General features: G+C 40.2%; 1 protein-coding gene across 6 annotated transcripts in view; it reads left to right on the top strand.

Moving 5' to 3' along the window:
• The window catches only part of TAFA4 (TAFA chemokine like family member 4), a 202496-nt gene that overhangs the window by 69406 nt on the left and 115239 nt on the right, over positions 1-17851 (top strand). For 4 of the 6 annotated variants that reach the window (XM_043442882.1, XM_043442883.1, XM_043442881.1 and 1 more), the window contains exons 2-3: positions 11788-11923; positions 16818-16933. In XM_043442882.1, coding sequence (XP_043298817.1) covers positions 11910-11923; positions 16818-16933 — 130 coding nt within the window. In that variant the 5' untranslated portion in view covers positions 11788-11909. Of the gene's footprint in view, positions 1-11787; positions 11924-12395; positions 12447-16817; positions 16934-17851 lie in introns of those variants that run through there. The other 2 variants (XM_043442886.1, XM_043442885.1) reach the window with 2 other exon arrangements.

The following is a 17851-nucleotide window of genomic DNA, read 5'->3' as shown; positions in this document are numbered from 1 at the left end:
CAAGAGTACTGGAGTGGGTGGCCATTCCCTTCTCCAGGGGATCTTCCCAACCCAGGGGTCAAACCCAGGTCTCCTGCATTTCAGGCAGATTCTTTGCCATTTGAACTACCTGGGAAGCCCATGAATGTAATATCAGAAGGAGTGATTGGTTATGAGTACTACTGGCTAGGACTGATCTTTGTTAAACATGTGTTCTTGGGTCCCTTCCCCTCCCATCCTTTATCATCTTGTCTTCTGAGTCCCTTGACTGCACTCACTTCTCTGACCTGCAGGCACTAAAGCTTATTTCTCACATTCTTACTCACCTTAAACCAAACCTTATGTCCCTTGTCCTGTTTGCTCAGACCCTGCAATCTACCAGGAAATTCATCAGTGAATCCCAAAGTGATTTACCGCCTGTTAGTTTCTATGCTGTGTAAGTCTTGGTAACATTTTTCATTTTATTATTTTGAAATAATGCTTTTCCCTGAGGTAACCATGCCATGGTGGAAATTTTGAGTTTTGGTCTGGTAAGTAGAATGGGTTGAAAAAAGGGAATTACAGGAAGAGACAGTTAGAACATGTTGGACCTGTTAGAGCATATGGTGTCTTGTTTATATATTCATGTATTTGTATCTGTCTCCATCAAAGCAGATTTGAGAAAACTTATACAAATATTTTATGAAATCGGACATAAAGGGAAGATAAGGACAACTAAGCAGAAGGTTTGCCTATGATATGCTTGGTGAACGGTCCTCTTCACTTACTAAAGGTGGACTCTAAATTTGACTCTGAGCTTCCTAGTAACCAAAGTGAAGAGTAAAAACAATGGATTATAGGATGTACAATTGCATAGATAAAAACTAGTATTCTTGGTACCGAGACCTGAGACTTGAACCTTGCACGTTAATTCAGTAGTTTGACTGCACGTGGAGTGTCTAAGACCCAGCAGTGAATGTGAGCAAAACTGTTCCTAAAGAGGCCTGACCTCATTATTGCTCTGTTCTCCAGACATCTGGCCAGATTCATTCTCTTGTATTTCTAGGTTGAGACCTTAGTCTGCAGTAATCTCTCATTTTTCTACTTTTGCTCCCCAGAGGGCCTTCTCCACCCAGCAGCTTGAGAGCTCTTGTGCAAACCTAAACCATCTCCCATTTCTCTCCTGCTTACAGCTCTCACATTCCATTTGGAACCAAATCCCAACTCCACGCTGTTAACTGCAAGCTCACTTGTGATCTGCTCCTGGGACCTCCCTGATGTCACCCTCTACCCTCTTTGCCCTCTCACTGTCCTCCAGCGCCTCTGCTTCTGACCACAGCCAGCTTGTTTTGACTTGAGACTCCTACAAGGCAGAGCTGTTTCTCTTCCTGGAACACTCTTCCTCCAGAAGTCACAGTCTATCATTTGTCATCATGTCAAGATGACCTTCTCAGAGAGGCCTTCCGTAAGCACCCGGTCCTTGGAGCCTCTCTTCCTCCAAACCCAGCCGGTTTCTGTTACACTATTGACTGTTGTTTTCTCTGTCATACTTAATCTGAACCCACAGTTACCTTCCAATGAAGATTCATTGGAAGGACTGATGCTGAAGCTGAAGCTCCAATACTTTGGCCACCTGATGCAAAGAGGTCTCATTAGAAAAGACCCTGATGCTGGAAAAGATTGAAGGCAGGAAGGAGAAGGGGATGACAGAGGATGAGCTGGTTGGATGGCATCCCTGACTCAATGAACTTGAGTTTGAGCAAGTTCTGGGAGATGGTGAAGGACAGGGAAGCCTGGTGTGCTGCAGTCCATGGGGTCGCAAAGAGTCAGATACGACTGAGTGAACAACAAGAACAGTTCTGTTATTCATACTTGTTTACCTGTCTGTCTGTCTCCCCACACTATAGTGCAAACCCCAAGGTACCCGGGACCTTGTTCATCTTCCATGCCCGGCACCCCACACACGACCTGGTCCAAGAATTGATCAAAAACTACTTGTTTAAGGAGTCATGACGAGGTGACCCATTGAGTGTGGGATAGGACCTGGGAGACTGCTGACTTGTTCTTTGTGACTTCCGCATGGGGTCCGCCCACCACACCTACCTCCTCTCCCTTCCCCCTTTCTCTGTGTGGTTTCCTTTAGTGACCCTTTCTTCTCCGCCACCAGATCAAATGAGGACAAGACAAAACAAACTCGCACACATGTGCAGATCTTTTCCCCTCAGCAATGACCAACCAACCAAACCAAATTTTTAAAATTCCTGAACACCTCTTTACTCTTTTCCGCAAACATTCCTTTTTTACTCCTGTGTGTTGTTATCTCTTCCAGGAAGTCTTCCTGGATTGCAGCAGTCCTCAGTGATCTTATTCTTCTGTTTTCATTATTCCAAGAGACAATAGTAAATTTTTTTTTAACTTTTTATTTTGTTGGAGTATAGCTGATTAACAATGTTGTGATCATTTTAGGTGAATAGCAAAGGGACTCAGCCATACATAGACATGTATCCATTCTCCCCCAAACCCCTCCCATCCAGGCTGCCTCATAACATTGAGCACAATTCGCTATGCTATACAGTAGGTCCTTGTTGGTTATCCATTTTAAATACAGCAGTGTGTACATGTCCATCCCAAACTCCCTGTCCTTTTCCCCCATCCTTCTCCCTTATCCACCATAAGTTCATTCTATAAATCTGTGTATCTGTTTCTGCTTTGTAAATAAGTTCATATGTATAATTTCTTTTTTTTTTAACTTGGACAAAATATTTTATTCATTTTAACTATGACTTCAGTTATGATTGTTCCCAGCAGGATTTGTATATGTGTAAATAGTCATATAATGATTTTTCTTTGAAAAAATGAGATAGGTGATCTCGTTATGTTATTTTTTTTTTAATCTTAAAAAAAATTTATTTATTTGGTTGTCCTGGGTCTTTTTTTTTTTTTTTAAGAGTAATACGTTCATCATTTTTATTTTATTTTTTTTCCCAATTATTTTTATTAGTTGGAGGCTAGTTACTTTACAGTATTGTAGTGGTTTTTGCCATACATTGACATGAATCAGCCATGGATTTACATGTGTTCCCCATCCCGATCCCCCCTCCCGCCTCCCTCCCCATCCCATCCCTCTGGGTCTTCCCAGTGCACCAGCCCCGTGCACTTGTCTCATGCATCCAGCCTGGGCTGGCGATCTGTTTCACACTTGATAATATACATGTTTTGATGCTGTTCTTTTTAGAGTCCACATGTAAGGGTTGTCATACAATATTTTCTCTTTCTCTTTCTTACATCACTCAGTATGGACAATCTCTACGTCCATCCAAAGACAATGGCAAATATTATTGACCTGCTCTCTTGGTTGCCCCATGTATGTCTTTTGCAATTGGTTTGTCATTTTTGGATAGACAGGAATTAGTTTTATTCTTGATTTCCGTAAGCATATCCTAGTATTAAGCCAGAACTCAGTAGGCTTTTGTATATATAAGCTGAATGTTTAGAGTATCTTTAAGTAGCTTGGAGAGCTTTGATAGATGATATCATGGATTTGTGTTATAAAAGCAACAGGGAGAACCAATAAATATTGAATCTCATTAGACTTGTGTTTATTATGTGTAGTTTTCTGCATAAATAATTACCATTTCATTTAGAAGCTTTTTACCATATTTTGATTTGACTTTTTTGTGATGCAATTTAAATTGCTCTTTAACTTATTTAGTATCTTATGCTTCTTTTAGTTTGGTTTGCATACTGTTTTTAAATGACTTTATTAAAACATGAAAACATGCACTTATAATAAAATATCCATTATAAATCCGGTAACATGTTAGCACTTTCAGAAGACTTCCCTTTTTGCCACAAGAGGGCACTGTTGTCAAACAAAAGATGAATTTTTAAGGTTGGAAATTTAATAATGGTTCTGATAAAGCTTTTACGAAGCATTTATCTCACTAATGGATTAAAATGGTCAATATTGCCTGCGATGGGCATTGTCTTGCTGTGCAACCCTTTCAAAGTTGAATTTACTGTGTAGATATATTCATGAGCTGTGTGTTATCAATAGCTGAATCTTACCATGTTTTCCCTACAATGCTGTGAGTCATAGTCATAGCTGGTGGTTGAACATACATTGGTAATTGTGTCATTGAACTATATTAGTTTACAGGTGAGGAATTAGGAAAGCATAGACGTGAGATGACCATTCATTTGGGAGTGAAACTAAAGACTTTATTCATTTATTGAACAAAATGTATTTAACACCCGTGGTGTGCAGAGTATTATGTTAGGGGTTAGCATAAAAGTGAAGTAAGATAACACTGCCTCCGCTCAAGAGGGTTGCATTCAGTTTGTAAATGGCCAGCTCTGACCTGAGCAATATAACTATTGAATAGTCACGGAATTCTATTTTTGCATTCTATTATATACAGCTTAGGGCTTCCCTGGTGGCTCAGCTGGTAAAGAATCTGCCTGTAATGGGTTCGATCCCTGGGTTGGGAAGATCCCCTGGAGAAGGGAATGGCTACCCACTCCAGGGTTGCAAAGAGTTGGACGCAACTGAGCGACTTTCACTTTCATTATATATAACTTGCTTTATTTTTTTATAATATAACGTAGAAGTTAGATCATATCACACAAAAACTTTTTAAATAAAAGTTCAGGTGCTTGGCAACTTGTGAGTCGCCTCCAAAATATTATGTTGGTTATTTATTATGCTAAATAAAATCCTTAGACACTGTTTTGATGCTTTGAAAAATGAGAAACGGGAGGAAAATTTCCAATTAAAAACTGGTCCAATTAAAAGAAACCCTTAGACATAAGGATAATTGGGCCTTGAGAGATTTATGGCTAAATTGCCATTACCGCTCACATTAGTTCAGCCCCAGACCTGGGCAGTTTCACTTGGACAACAAGCTGTGGAATTGTGTTGAGTGTCCCTGAATTTGGTGAGTGCGTTTTATATTTTATGTCACTTGTGGGTTTGTTTTCTGTGTCTTGTATAGACTGACTCTCAGTGAACCATCGTCACTTAGTGATGATTGCTTTTGGACAGTCCATAGTCAGTTGTAGGCTAGAGTTTTTCTTCACTCACAAAGGCACTGGCCGTACTTCCATTAGAAAGGACCACGTCACTGCATGGAAATAAAGATGCTGCATGGTTGTAAGGAATTTCTCAGTTCTTACAGTGATAGAGTGTGAACCTTATGAGATCACAGTGTGTCTATTTAATTTGTTTAAATCATCTCTGACCAGAAGGGCCCTTTTGAAGAACTCTACCACCTAATTTAAACAAGATGGTATTGGCAACACTTGAAATTAAAATGCCACGTGTAAAATTTTACACAATTCTGTACCAGACACAGCTATTGTCTTTAATGACTCACTTAGAACCTTTTGAGTTCTAAACATGTTTATAGCATGTTGTACGATGAAGTAAGTTCCTCATTGATATTTTTAGGCAGCAGTAGAAAAGCAACTTAATGGCATGAGTATACTGCACTTTGACAGAGAAACCTGTCCTCTTGAACGTGTGACAGTAAGCATGCTCTAAATTACAAAGTAATTCCACGCATCATGTGATAGTTATAAGTGAGAGCTCAGCTGAGGCTTTAGCCGAGTATCAGGGCTTGAAATACATTCATAAAAGTGTCGATAACCTATTAAGTTATCGAGCCTTTTAAATATAAAATGTTCATTAATACTTGTCTTGTTCCTGCGTAAATTTGTCAAGAGAGAGGTTGCACTTGGTTTGCATACTTTTGTGGAAAAGCGGTTTGAGAATTTTCTAGAAGACAAATCAGTGTGCTTGTATTATATAAACAACTAGAAATGGAAACATACTTCCTCCTCTCTGTCTAAAGGAATGATTAATTATTTCATGGAGACAACTTCTCTTTCAAAATTTCCATTGGTTGTGAGACAAAATTCTTGCTTAATGGGAACCATGTTTTTAACCCCCTTTCCACTCATAAAACTCTGTTTTATTCGTCCAAAACTCAGGTTGCTAGTTTCACCTCTGGAGGATAGAGGTGAAATTTCTCACCTCTCTCATCTTCTACCTTGACTGGTTTGAAATTAGTGTGAAAAAATGATTTAATGCGATGTTTAAACTTGTTTAAGGGTGTCACCGGTTACATCATTAGCTGGAAAAATTAGTCCTACTTGTTCCCTGATACCCAAGGGGCTGAGAACCACAGTTACCAGGTCATCCCAGTAGATCCCACTCTAGGAGGTCAGCTGCACTAATGGGGAATCTGAAAATAGCTCATTATTCAAGCATCCATACTCTGCTGGTGAGGCAAGATGGGGCTTGGAAGCCTCCTAGATGAGTGGGCAGGCAGGAAAGGGCAATGGTGCGAGAGTGTCTATTTGGTTTTTCAGTGAGAATCTACCTTGCTGTACTGTCAAAAAATTGCTTCTGGATTTCTTGGCAGGAAATGAGCCTGCGTGGATGCACAGACAGAATTCCACTTTGGTTTGTGTCAGTGCTGAATTCCGTCATAGAAATTGACAGAAGTCATTTAGGCTTATGTTCTGGCTCTGCTCTGTTTTCACCCAAGTGTCTTTGAGGAGTTCTGATCTAAAGTGTGGTTGTTTTTCCATCTGTTTGAAAAATGGCAGCTTAAGTGCTCACAGTCTTCAGAATTCTTGCATGTTTGGTCTTAATTTGGAAAGTGACCTTAAGCCTTGAATAAACCTGTAGTAAGACAGAACCCTGCAGCAAGTCAGAATCACTGTTATTCACCAGCTTTTCAGAGATGAGGCAAAAATTATTTAGGGGTTAATAAAAAATAACAGAGGCTCCAAGCCAGGATCTGGTCCTCATTCAGTCCAGTCGTCTACTCATGTGGGTCCACAGACAAAATTTTTACTTTGAGCTTGATGACCATTGTCTTGAATTCCTGAAGGCAGAGTTATTTTCAGTCTATTTAAAAAAGCATGAAAAGGACTAATACTCTTTGAAAATATGTTGATAAGAATTGAAACAGTAGATTCCTCGGTGCTAGATGGCTTGCATTTGAATCATGGCTTAGCCACTTTCTAGCTGAGCGACCTCGGGCAAACCCCTTGACGTATCTGTGTCTCACTGTCTTCATCTGCATAGCAGGATAGAAATAAATCCTACTTTTAAATGAGTTATTATTTTAAGGTACTTGCACCATGAATGAACCATAGTAGACACTATGAACGTGCTATTTTTTCTCATTGAATACATTTTTAATTAATAAGAGAAGTTAGGAGCACATAGTATCAATCTCCTATACTTCTATACAACTGATAGACTTTTGACCAAAACAACACATCGAATAGCAACAGTTTTTCAATATTATTGAATGTTATATTCTATTAAATGTCCTTGAAGATATTTTAGTTACATGAGAATATTGTATGAACAGGTTGAGAAATGGTAAACCAGTATGACATTTTTAAAGTAATAGCAAAAGAATACACCCAAATGTGTTTACAGAAGGTGCTTCTATGAAAGTGCTTTTTAAATAAAAACAAATGAACTTCCTCTGGGGTCTTCAGTGAGTATTAAGAGAGTCAGATGAGCCAGAACATTTCAACTATCAACTCCTCTTATGGTTTAAGAATGGTAATAAGTTCTGAATCATTTTAGTATATGTGATAAACTGGTCTTTTTAGTGAACATCTATTGTCTTATTTTGATATGATTTCTGACATAATGAAAAGTTGGAGGAATAGTACAAAGAATTCCTAGATGCATCAGCTGCTTACATTTTGTTCATTTGTTTCTGTGTTCATTCATGCATTCGCTTTTCCTTCCTTCCTTTCCTCTTCTCTCTTTCCTCTCAGAATCATTTGACAGTAAGTTCGAGACAGTTGCCCCTTTATTCTTAAATATCTCAGGGTATATTTTAATAACAGGAACATTCTCTTAACTAATTTAATATTGATATGACACCGTAGTGTAATCTATAGGCTATATTCAGAAATTGTTATTTGTCCCAGTAATGTCCTTTGTAGATAAATGTGTGTATATATATGTGTGTATGTGTGTGATTGTGCATGTGGTTCATTTGAGAATGACTATGCATGTGTATTTTTTCAGATCTAAGATGCAACATAGGATCACCATTTCATTTGTTTGCCGTGTATCATTCCTTAATTTGGAACAATTCCTAAGATTATTTTGGTCTTTCATAACCTTGACAGTTTTTAAGGAGCATTTACTTTGCAGAAAGTCTCTCACGTTTGAGCTAGTCAAACGTTTGGCATTTTTCTTCGTGATTAGGTCTAGGTTTAAGGTCATTGTGTATGGTGGTTTTAAAAGGAATGTGGTATTTCATCACTGTAGAGTTTTAGAATGAAAAGATAAGAACGTGATGCTGCATAAACTGCCATCTGTGGAGTGAGGTGGGTATAGCAAAACTGACGTAAGAGATATTCTGAGGGTGCTTATCTACAAGTCAATACCTGTATCCCCCAAAATAATCCTTTTAAGGAATTCACTCTGCTAATAGTGGAGGCAGGTAGATCGAGAGAAAAGAAAGGCAGAACCTCACTATGTCCTTGATAAGAAATCAGGTGTAGACCGACTTCTTTCTTGGGTACAACAGAAATAAATTAAACATCTGAAGAATGGTCTCCTCTGCCTGGGAAGCTCAAAGTTTTTTGGTGCCAGGAAACATGAACAGGCATCCTGCTCTTTTGTAGAAGAGTGACTGTCTCCACATAAGACCAGTGTGTAAGGTGAAAGATGAAAAATGTAACCCAGCACGCAAATGCTGGTTTTTTTTTTTCTCATTTCAACAGTGACCAGACACATTTAAAATTGTTCTTAGTCTAAATATGGCAATGTCATTCATCATCGTAAACACCCAGACTCTTTAAAAATGAATGACTTTTTTAAAGTTTGAATATTTTTATTTTAGTATTATATAATATAATAATATTGTATCAATAAGTAATAATATACTTACTGAAGTATTGCTGATTTACAATGCTGTGTTAATTTCTGCTGTATAACAAATTGATTCAGTTATGTGTGTATGTGTATTTACACACACACAGAATATATATTCTTTTTTAGATTCTTTTCCATTATGGTTTATCACAGGAGATTGGATATAGTTCTCTGTGCTGTATAGTAGGGCTTCCCTGGTGGCTCAGATGGTCAAGAATCCGCCTGCAATTCAGGAGACCCAGGTTCGATCTCTGGGTTGGGAAGATCCCCTGGCGAAGGGATAGACTACTCACTCCAGAATTCTTGCCTGGTGAATCCCATGGACAGAGGAGGAGGAGGAGGGGACGACAGAAGATGAGATGGTTGGATGGCATCACCGAGTCGATGGGCATGAGTTTGGGCCAACTCCGGGAGTTGGTGATGGACAGGGAGTCCTGGCGTGCTGCAATTCGTGGGGTCGCAAAGAGTCAGACACGACTGAGCGACTGAACTGAACTGAACTGAGGAAAAGGAAGGGCTTAAAGTGGAATGATAGAAAAGACTGTGCCATTGTTGGAAAACAACCTAGAGGGAAGTAGAGTGACTGGAAACTCATGCTTTTGGTGTTGTGCACAAAAGCACCGATGGTCTTGAATGTACTAAAGTTCAGAAATGACAGGAAGGAGTTAATCCTTTTAAACAAGTGCCTAGGGTACACTCAGGGAAAATCTGACTGAATGAGTTACTGCTCAGCCTAAAATTAAACTCCTGGCTTTTTGTCTAGCATGTGAACTATTGGATCACATTTGTTTTCACTGATGGATCCTTTTTTTTTTTTTTAACGAATTGAAAAGAGAATCCCCAGTGGTTCCCTTTATGTGAAGAAAACAAGATAAATATTAGCTAGGAAAGGTCATTTTGGTTTCCAGTATGTGGGGAGTTCATTAGGATGGGTTCTGGTAAATTACACTGTGTATTTCTTTCCGATAACAGAAGGTCACGTTGTGCCCTTGGGTGGATATCAGGACAAACATACTTAATAAAGTTGGAGGATCTGGGAGATGAACATTATCCAGTGATTTCTTTTCCAAGTATCTTACGTTTATACAGTTACTCAAAGCTGCTTCTCTCTCCTAGAGCTAATCACTCACAGCCTCCTCTGTGTCTCCTGTGGCCCCAAAAGGATGGATCTCAAGCCTGTCACCTAAAGAGGCCTCTAGACAGACATCTGTAATTACATCTAGGGCATCCAAAGAAGAGAAAACTATCAGTTGTATTTTGTGGTGCATTTGCAGTGGGTTCAACAGGATTCGATAGTGATTAGACTGTGGAGCAAGGATCTTTTGTAAAAATAATTTTATTTATTTTTGGCTATGCTAGGTCGTCATTGCTTCACAGGCTTTTCTCTAGTTGCGGCTAGTTGGGAAGACTACACATTAGCGGTGATGCACAGGCTTCTCATTGCAGTGGCTTCTCTTGTTGGGGGGCACAGGCTCTAGGAAGCGCAGACTTCACGAGTGCTTGGACTCTAGAGCACAGGCCCAATAGTTGTGGCACACAGGCTTGGTTGCTCCATGGCATGTGGGAATCTTCCCTGACCTGGGATCGAACACGTGTCTCCTGCATTGGCAGATGTTTTCTTTATCACTTAACCAGCTGGGAAGCCCGCAAGGATCATTTGTATGTCACATTTGCAGCTTAAAGATTTAGTGTTGCCCATCATTATTTCTCTTTGATCTCCATCCCTTGGAGGGATGTACTTAACTCAGTAATGTTAAAAATGGGTAGTTTCATGTTCCTTTTTTTTTTTTTAATGTCTTTTGCTTTGGAGCTATCTGAATCCTTCTTGAAAAATGTTTTCATTAAGTAGAAATGAAGGTTTGTGCGTTAAAGGAGCATGTTGAATCTCAGTTATGGTGTTAAAAAGTGTTTTTTGTATTGTTGTGTGTTTTATGCTGGAAAAATTTTTGCCTTCTGTATCCCATCAGCATTTTTCAAAAAGCATCCTTGCAAATTGTTTTATACCTGTGTTAGTGAATGAGAGAAAGTTGCTCAGTCGTGTCTGACTCTTTGCGACCCCATGGACTGTAGCCCACTTGGCTTCTCTATCTGTGGAATTATCCAGGCAAGAATACTGGAGTAGGAAACCATTCCTTTTTCCAGGGAATCTTCTCAACCTGGGGATCAGACCTGGGTCTCCTGCATTATAGGTGGATTCTTTACCATCTGAGCTACTAGGGAAGCCTGTATATATAAAGCCCATTCATTAAAAAGCAATTTATTTATTTTAATTGGGGGATAATTACTTTACAATATTGTGGTTGTTTTTGCCATACATCAACATGAATCAGCCATGGGTACACATGTGTCCCCCGTTATAGATTATTATATAATATTGAGTCTAATTCCTTGTGCTATACACTAGGTTCTTCTTGGTTATCTATTTTATACATAGTGGTGTGTCCTGCAAATTGTTTATCATCATCAGGTTTATGTCACAGAACATTGAAACTTAGGTCTGCATGCTAGCTTTTCCACTGCTCTGTGAACTTGGGCAGGTTGTGGAACTCTTGAGATTGGAGTATCTTCAATTTCATTTTCATCCCGTGGTTGATGAGAGAGTGAAATTTTGCATCATGAATGGTTTGGTACCCTCTGTCAACTTAATCATGCCTTTGCTGCAGAGGGAACTTCTACTTTAAAATTGTATTCTGTTAACTACTGTGTGGCTAATTAATAAGTGCAGAACTCTGTATTTCCTGCCTTCCCTCCATCCCCATCTATTAGGACACTTTACAAATGTGGATGTGTTTGTCTACCACTTGCCTGAAAACACAGTTGTAAAAAAAAAAAAAAATTGCTTCTGAAAACCTGTATCATCTCAACATTAAAATGTTAATGGCTTCCTGTCTTTTTTGTATTTTAAATAGGTCTATGAAGTTAAGATAATTTTTTGGAACTGTCGAAATGGTTGGTCCTTGCTACCAATGGGAACTTGGAGTCACTCTGAAATCCATCCTGGAATAACCGTGTTTGACTGGAACCAAATTTTATGAAGTCTCCAAGGTAAAATGATTTTAGCACATACCTAGAGATGGTATCTTTATGAAGCATAAAAAGTTTAGGCAGATGGAATATCTTAGAATTGATGACCCTTTATAAAAGCTTTATTTTGTGTTGGATTTTTGGAAATATGGAGAATTTTTAAAAAATTAGCTCTGATCTTTGAAATTATTTCAGTTGATAAAGCAGTTGGCTATTCACCAGGGCCAAAGGTGATATTTTTAAGATAAACTAATTCTGTTTTACATTTGGACAAAAATGTTCAATGTAGGAGAAATTGAAGTATCACAGTAGGTATGAAAGTGAAAAGTGAAAATGTTAGTCACTCATTTGTGTCCTATTCTTTGTGACCCCATGGACTGTAGCCCACCAGGCTCCTCTATCTGTGGAATTCTCCAGGCAAGAATGCTGGAATGGGTTGCCATGCCCTTCTCAAAGGGATCTTCCCAACCCAGAGATCAGATTTGGGTCTCCTTCACTGCAGGCAGATTCTTTACTGTCTGAGTCACCACAGTAAGTGTAGTAGGTGAGACATCTTTTTACTGGGGCTCTGGATTATTGAATGAGATGAAGAATCATTGCTAAGGAGCTGCCCACCTAGCCATAGGCATTTCTTCAGGGAATCATAGCTGTTGTTAAGTCAATACTTGTTCTAGGCAATACTTGTTCTCAAACTCACCCCAGACCCTGATACATAGAATTTTCCATGAAGAAGAAGTCAGATCAGGGATGATCACCCGAGATTTGGAACAGGGGCCCATGAGACTTTTGATTTCGGGTTTGTTTTTGGAATCCAACCAGGAGAACAGAAGCCATCCTAGAGCAGAAGAACAGGGAATTGAATTCAGGAAACTGATTACATGTGTGTGGGAGAGTCAGAGAGGTTAAGCAGAAGACACAAAGGCAGCCCATAGATGAGCAACAGCAGGCAACAGCTCCTGCCATCCTGAGGCTGGTGGGACAGAGGAAGGCAGTCCTGCTGGCCAGTGGCCTTGGTGGGAAAGGGCCTTCCGTGGGAGCTGGAGCCATAGTGGGCCCTTCGGGGGGAAGTTGACACCATGGAGGAGAAGTGGCCACTCCGTTGACCCTGCCAAGACAGAGAAGGTGGGAAAAAAATACCATGGCCTTTTCCTTCCACTCTGCAGGCTCTAACTAAGTCAGGTAGGAGCCAGATCATTCAGGAGCCTGGGGAATGCAGTATAGAGGTGTCACCCAGTGGAAGTGGAAAGAATGGTGCTGAGGGCAAAGCAGGCCCAGGCTGGGTTAGGGTTTATATTTGAAGTCTCTTCCCATCACATTTTAATGAGCATGATGCCCTGCCCAGCATCCCCTTCAGGAATGAAGGATTCATGCCCTCAACTGTCAGAAGCATTGCAGAAGATGACCTATAGCATTTTTGAATTGTCCGCAATCCAAAGAGCCTCTTTGCCTGAGATGAAAAGTTTTTCCTGATGTTCAGGTGTAAAGGCCTGACCCCTCACTACAGTTTGGGACCATGGAGAAGGGACATCTCAGCTGTGTAGTTCAGGCACTCACTCATGTCTGACTCTTTGCAGCCTCATGGACTACAGCATGCCAGGCTTCCCTGTCCTTCACCATTTCCTGGAGTTTGCACAAACTCATGTTCATTAAGTCCGTGATGCCATCAAACCATCTCATCCTCTGTTGTCCCCTTCTCCTCCTGCCTTCAAGCTCACCCAGCATCAAGGTCTTTTCTAGTGAGTCAGTTCTTCGCATCAGGTGGCCAGAGTATTCTGGAACTTCTGCATCAGTCCTTCCATTGAATATTCAGGGTTGATTTTCTTTAGGATTGACTGGTTTGATCTGCTTTGAAACTCTCCAGAGGGTTATCTGAGGTCTCTCCCTCTTTCTGTCTTTCCTTCTTCTTGTCCCTCCCCTTCCACAGGTGATACTCCCTAGAACACTCCTTAAGTCACCCGCTGATCATCAATTTGTCTTAGAGTTGACTTCCTATGGTACCCAGGGTTTGGGACTCAGATCATCTCAGACATACTCTCCCAGTTTGGTTAACTCCATCGAGACAGGTTTAGGACTTGCAGTGACTGATAAACACATGGAAACTGAACTTCACTGGTAAATTAGGTGGGACAGATTATAGCTCATCTGATAGACTTCATCTGAATTTGGAGACTCTAAATCAGGTGGAACACTGTGGTTAGAGGCTGAGGAGCCAGCCCATGAAGCAGGAAGAAGTGGAGGATAGAACAGTGAAGAGGCCTTTGGAGACCTATTGTTTTAAACTGTTCAGTTTGGCAGTGTTTATTACACAACAGTAGAAAGCTAGTACTCCATTCATCTGATTCCTTAAAATTTTCCTTTTCTGGGCCACTAATTGCTACAAACCAGAAGTTAGGGTACCCAAATCCAGTTTGCAAATGTGTTTTGTTTGATCTCTACTCTGTTTTTAAAACAAGTGGAATCCCTTGCTGACTCAAAGTGTGAAGACAGTGTATCAGAAAGCAGCTTCTCTTGAAAAGTCATTCCTGGCATTCCCTTGGAGCAGCTGCCCCTAGACAGGACTCTACCTTTCCTACTGCTCTCTGGAGCCTTGGGCCCAGCCAGCCTACACTTTTATTGGGAGAGATTTGAAATTTTGACCCTTGGGTAAGACTAAGCCTTTGTGACAGTTAGATCAATAATGGATATTGGAGTTAACAACTGGAATTTTAAAACATAGGAGAGGGGACAGAGCACCTCATTCAAAAACTCAGCATATATAGAATTCTGAACCTCCATACTTGCCCTGTTGAGTAATAAATTAACAATCAATTTCCTGAAGTGAAGATGTAATTACATACTGGCACCTCAAGCTCACATAGACTCACACATATTCTTTGCCACCTTTTGAGCTGATTCCAGGGTTTCTACCCACCGTGCATGGAGGCTGAGGCGGGGGAGACGGAGGACATGCTTTGCAAAATTAAGGTGCATGCAGGTCTTTCAAAGCAGAGGCATCTAGTGTTTTTGTCAGTTTCAAGTGCTCGGAATTTCCAAGGCCAAGGGCAAAATGATGTCAAGCTTCAAAGCTTGACATCACTTTTGCCACCATGGTCTTCAAAGATAATCTTAGAATCTTGTATTACTGTGGCTGTTTCAGAGTTACACTGAGTCTCAAATCAGTGGCAATACAAGATCTTTCAACAGGATCTATGTGACTACTTTGTGAGAGGCCAGTGCCTGCTCCTGGGAGTGTGGTGTGGCCACCAGATCCCCAAGGCTGCATTTCCTCTTGATCACGGAGTCAGGGTTCTGGTTGAGACCCTGCGGGGTTGGCAGTCATGGGCTTGTTAGGCCCTTCCTTCAGGATTTCCTCAGAAGCTTTGCCTGTTGTGTTACTCAGACAGGAATCCACGGGCCATGTCTTTATCATCTGCCCATGAGTGTCTATACATCTTGTATATGAAAAGGGAGTTCCTTTGATCCTCTGTGGTGGATCTATTATCCTTGAAACCAGTCAGAACCCAGTGTATCTGGAGTTTCAAATGCCCAGAGCTTGGACTTTCACTTGAAAAAGTTAATTAAAAAAAAGAGCAAAGTATTGTAAAGTAATTAGCCTCCAATTAAAATGAATAAATTTATTAAAAAAATAAAGTTAATCTAGTGCTATCTGAGATCAGAAAAGCAGAAAGTTAGGGAGGGAAGTAGAATGCATATTAGCTATTTTCTTTTTATTTACTTATTTTGGAAAGGGTAGTGTTTTAGAATAGACCACACAGCCACATTTGTAAACTGAATTGTCTTTGAGCAACTGTTTGGATACTGTCCATTCATATGAAGTGAAGTATATTTTCCCAGTTTTTATTGAGATGTAATTGATTCATAACACTGTGTCTATTTAAGGTGTGCATTGTATTGATCCAGTATGGTTATCAATTGCAAAATGATTCCCACCATAGTATCGGCTACCACCTTCTTACTGTTGCATAGTTACTGTTTCTTTCTTGTGATGAGAACATTTAAGATCTACCCTCTTAGCAACATTCAAGTATATGGGACAATGTTATTAGATTAGCTATAATCACCATGCTGAACATTAGATCCCCAAACTTGTTAATCATGTCACTGGGAGATTTGACCTTTGACTAATACCTCCCTATTTCCCTCACCCTCAACCCTTGGTGACCGCTATGCTACTTAATCTGTTTCTCAGAATTTGTCTTTTTTAGATTCTACATCAAGTGAGATTATGCAGTATTTGTCTTGATCTGACTATTTCACTTAGCAATAATGCCCTGAAGGTCCATCTAAAATTTTGTTTATGGCAAGATTTCCTTCATCCTCATTGTTTGATAATATTCCATCTTTATCCATTTATCTATTGACATCTATATGAAGTTGTTTATATACTTATCAGTACTTGCCCATGTTCTCATCAAACTCTGAGATTGGATTAATAAACTATTCAGCCAGTATTCTAGGCCAAAGGGCATTAATATGCAGTGAGAGAAACCAGGGGGAAGTTCTCAGGCCTGGTGTGTGAATTTCTGTGGTTTCTTTCACATGCAGAAACCACATATCTTTTATTTGAATCCTGCTTAAAGTATGTCGCTTTTTAAATTTTGTGCTGTAAAATAGCATATAACCCCCATGTTCTATCAGGGCCACTCAGGCTATGCTCTAGGGGTTCATAAATAGACTTCTCACTGAGGCATGTAGTTAACTTGAAAAACTTTTAATTATAAAAGGCGTGTATTGAGAACTGAGTGAACGCCCAGTGTGTGTAGGGTTCGCCTGGCCTCCAGTCTCTTTGGTGAGGTAGGGGTAGGGGTGCATTGCCCAGCATCTTCCCCTGCTCTCCACACCTTCTAAGGACGGCGTTGGCTCAGGGTCTCTCTCCACCCATCCATCGCTGACTTGCTTCCTGCTTTCCCTCCAGGATGGGAGCCTGTACCAGGTCCGTCTTGCTGTCTCACTGGCTCTTCCTGGCCTACGTGTTGATGGTGTGCTGTAAGCTCCTGTCCGCCTCCAGCCAGCACCTCCGGGGACACACAGGTAAGCCCTTTAAACTCGTCCTGCCCCACTGAGATCAATTAATAAAATCCTTGCAAACGTCAAAGCCCACATTTCAGGCACAGGTAATTGACAAGAGCCTTGGATGGTGTGTAAATAACCAGAGGAAGCATGAAATACAGCAGGGTAAAGCAGTTTGATGGTTTGATGCTTAAAGGGACTTGTTCTAGATATCTTTTAAAGATTTCTCCAGGTTTTCCTTTTCCTTTCCTAAGTACACTTCCATTCTTTGGAAGTGATTTTTCTCAGAGAATCGTGGAAACCCAGCAGCATTTTATGCTTATATATTCCAGCTTCCTTTGAAGGCAGAACATCTTTATTGATAAACTTGAATGAACACTGAAGGCAGTTTGCACATAATAGGGTTCTTTTAGGAAAAGATGGTGAATGATTTAAAAAGAAGAAAGAAAGGAAAAAAAAATGTGCCATATGACCCAGCAATCCCACTTCTGGGCATACACACTGAGGAAACCAGATCTGAAAGGGACACGTGCACCCCAATGTTCATCGCAGCACTGTTTATAATAGCCAGGACATGGAAGCAACCTAGATGCCCATCAGCAGATGAATGGATAAGGAAGCTGTGGTACATATACACCATGGAATATTACTCAGCCATTAAAAAGAATTCATTTGAACCAGTCCTAATGAGATGGATGAAACTGGAGCCCCTTATACAGAGTGAAGTAAGCCAGAAAGATAAAGAACATTACAGCATACTAACACATATATATGGAATTTAGAAAGATGGTAACGATAACCCTATATGCAAAACAGAAAAAGAGACACAGAAATACAGAACAGACTTTTGAACTCTGTGGGAGAAGGTGAGGGTGGGATGTTTTGAAAGAACAGCATGTATATTATCTATGGTGAAACAGGTCACCAGCCCAGGTGGGA

Source organism: Cervus canadensis, chromosome 22, assembly GCF_019320065.1.
Source record: "Cervus canadensis isolate Bull #8, Minnesota chromosome 22, ASM1932006v1, whole genome shotgun sequence".
In the NCBI taxonomy this organism is placed as follows: Eukaryota; Metazoa; Chordata; class Mammalia; order Artiodactyla; family Cervidae; genus Cervus; species Cervus canadensis.
The sequence above is the reverse complement of the archived record's forward strand: the minus strand, read 5'-3'. Positions and strand labels throughout refer to the sequence as shown.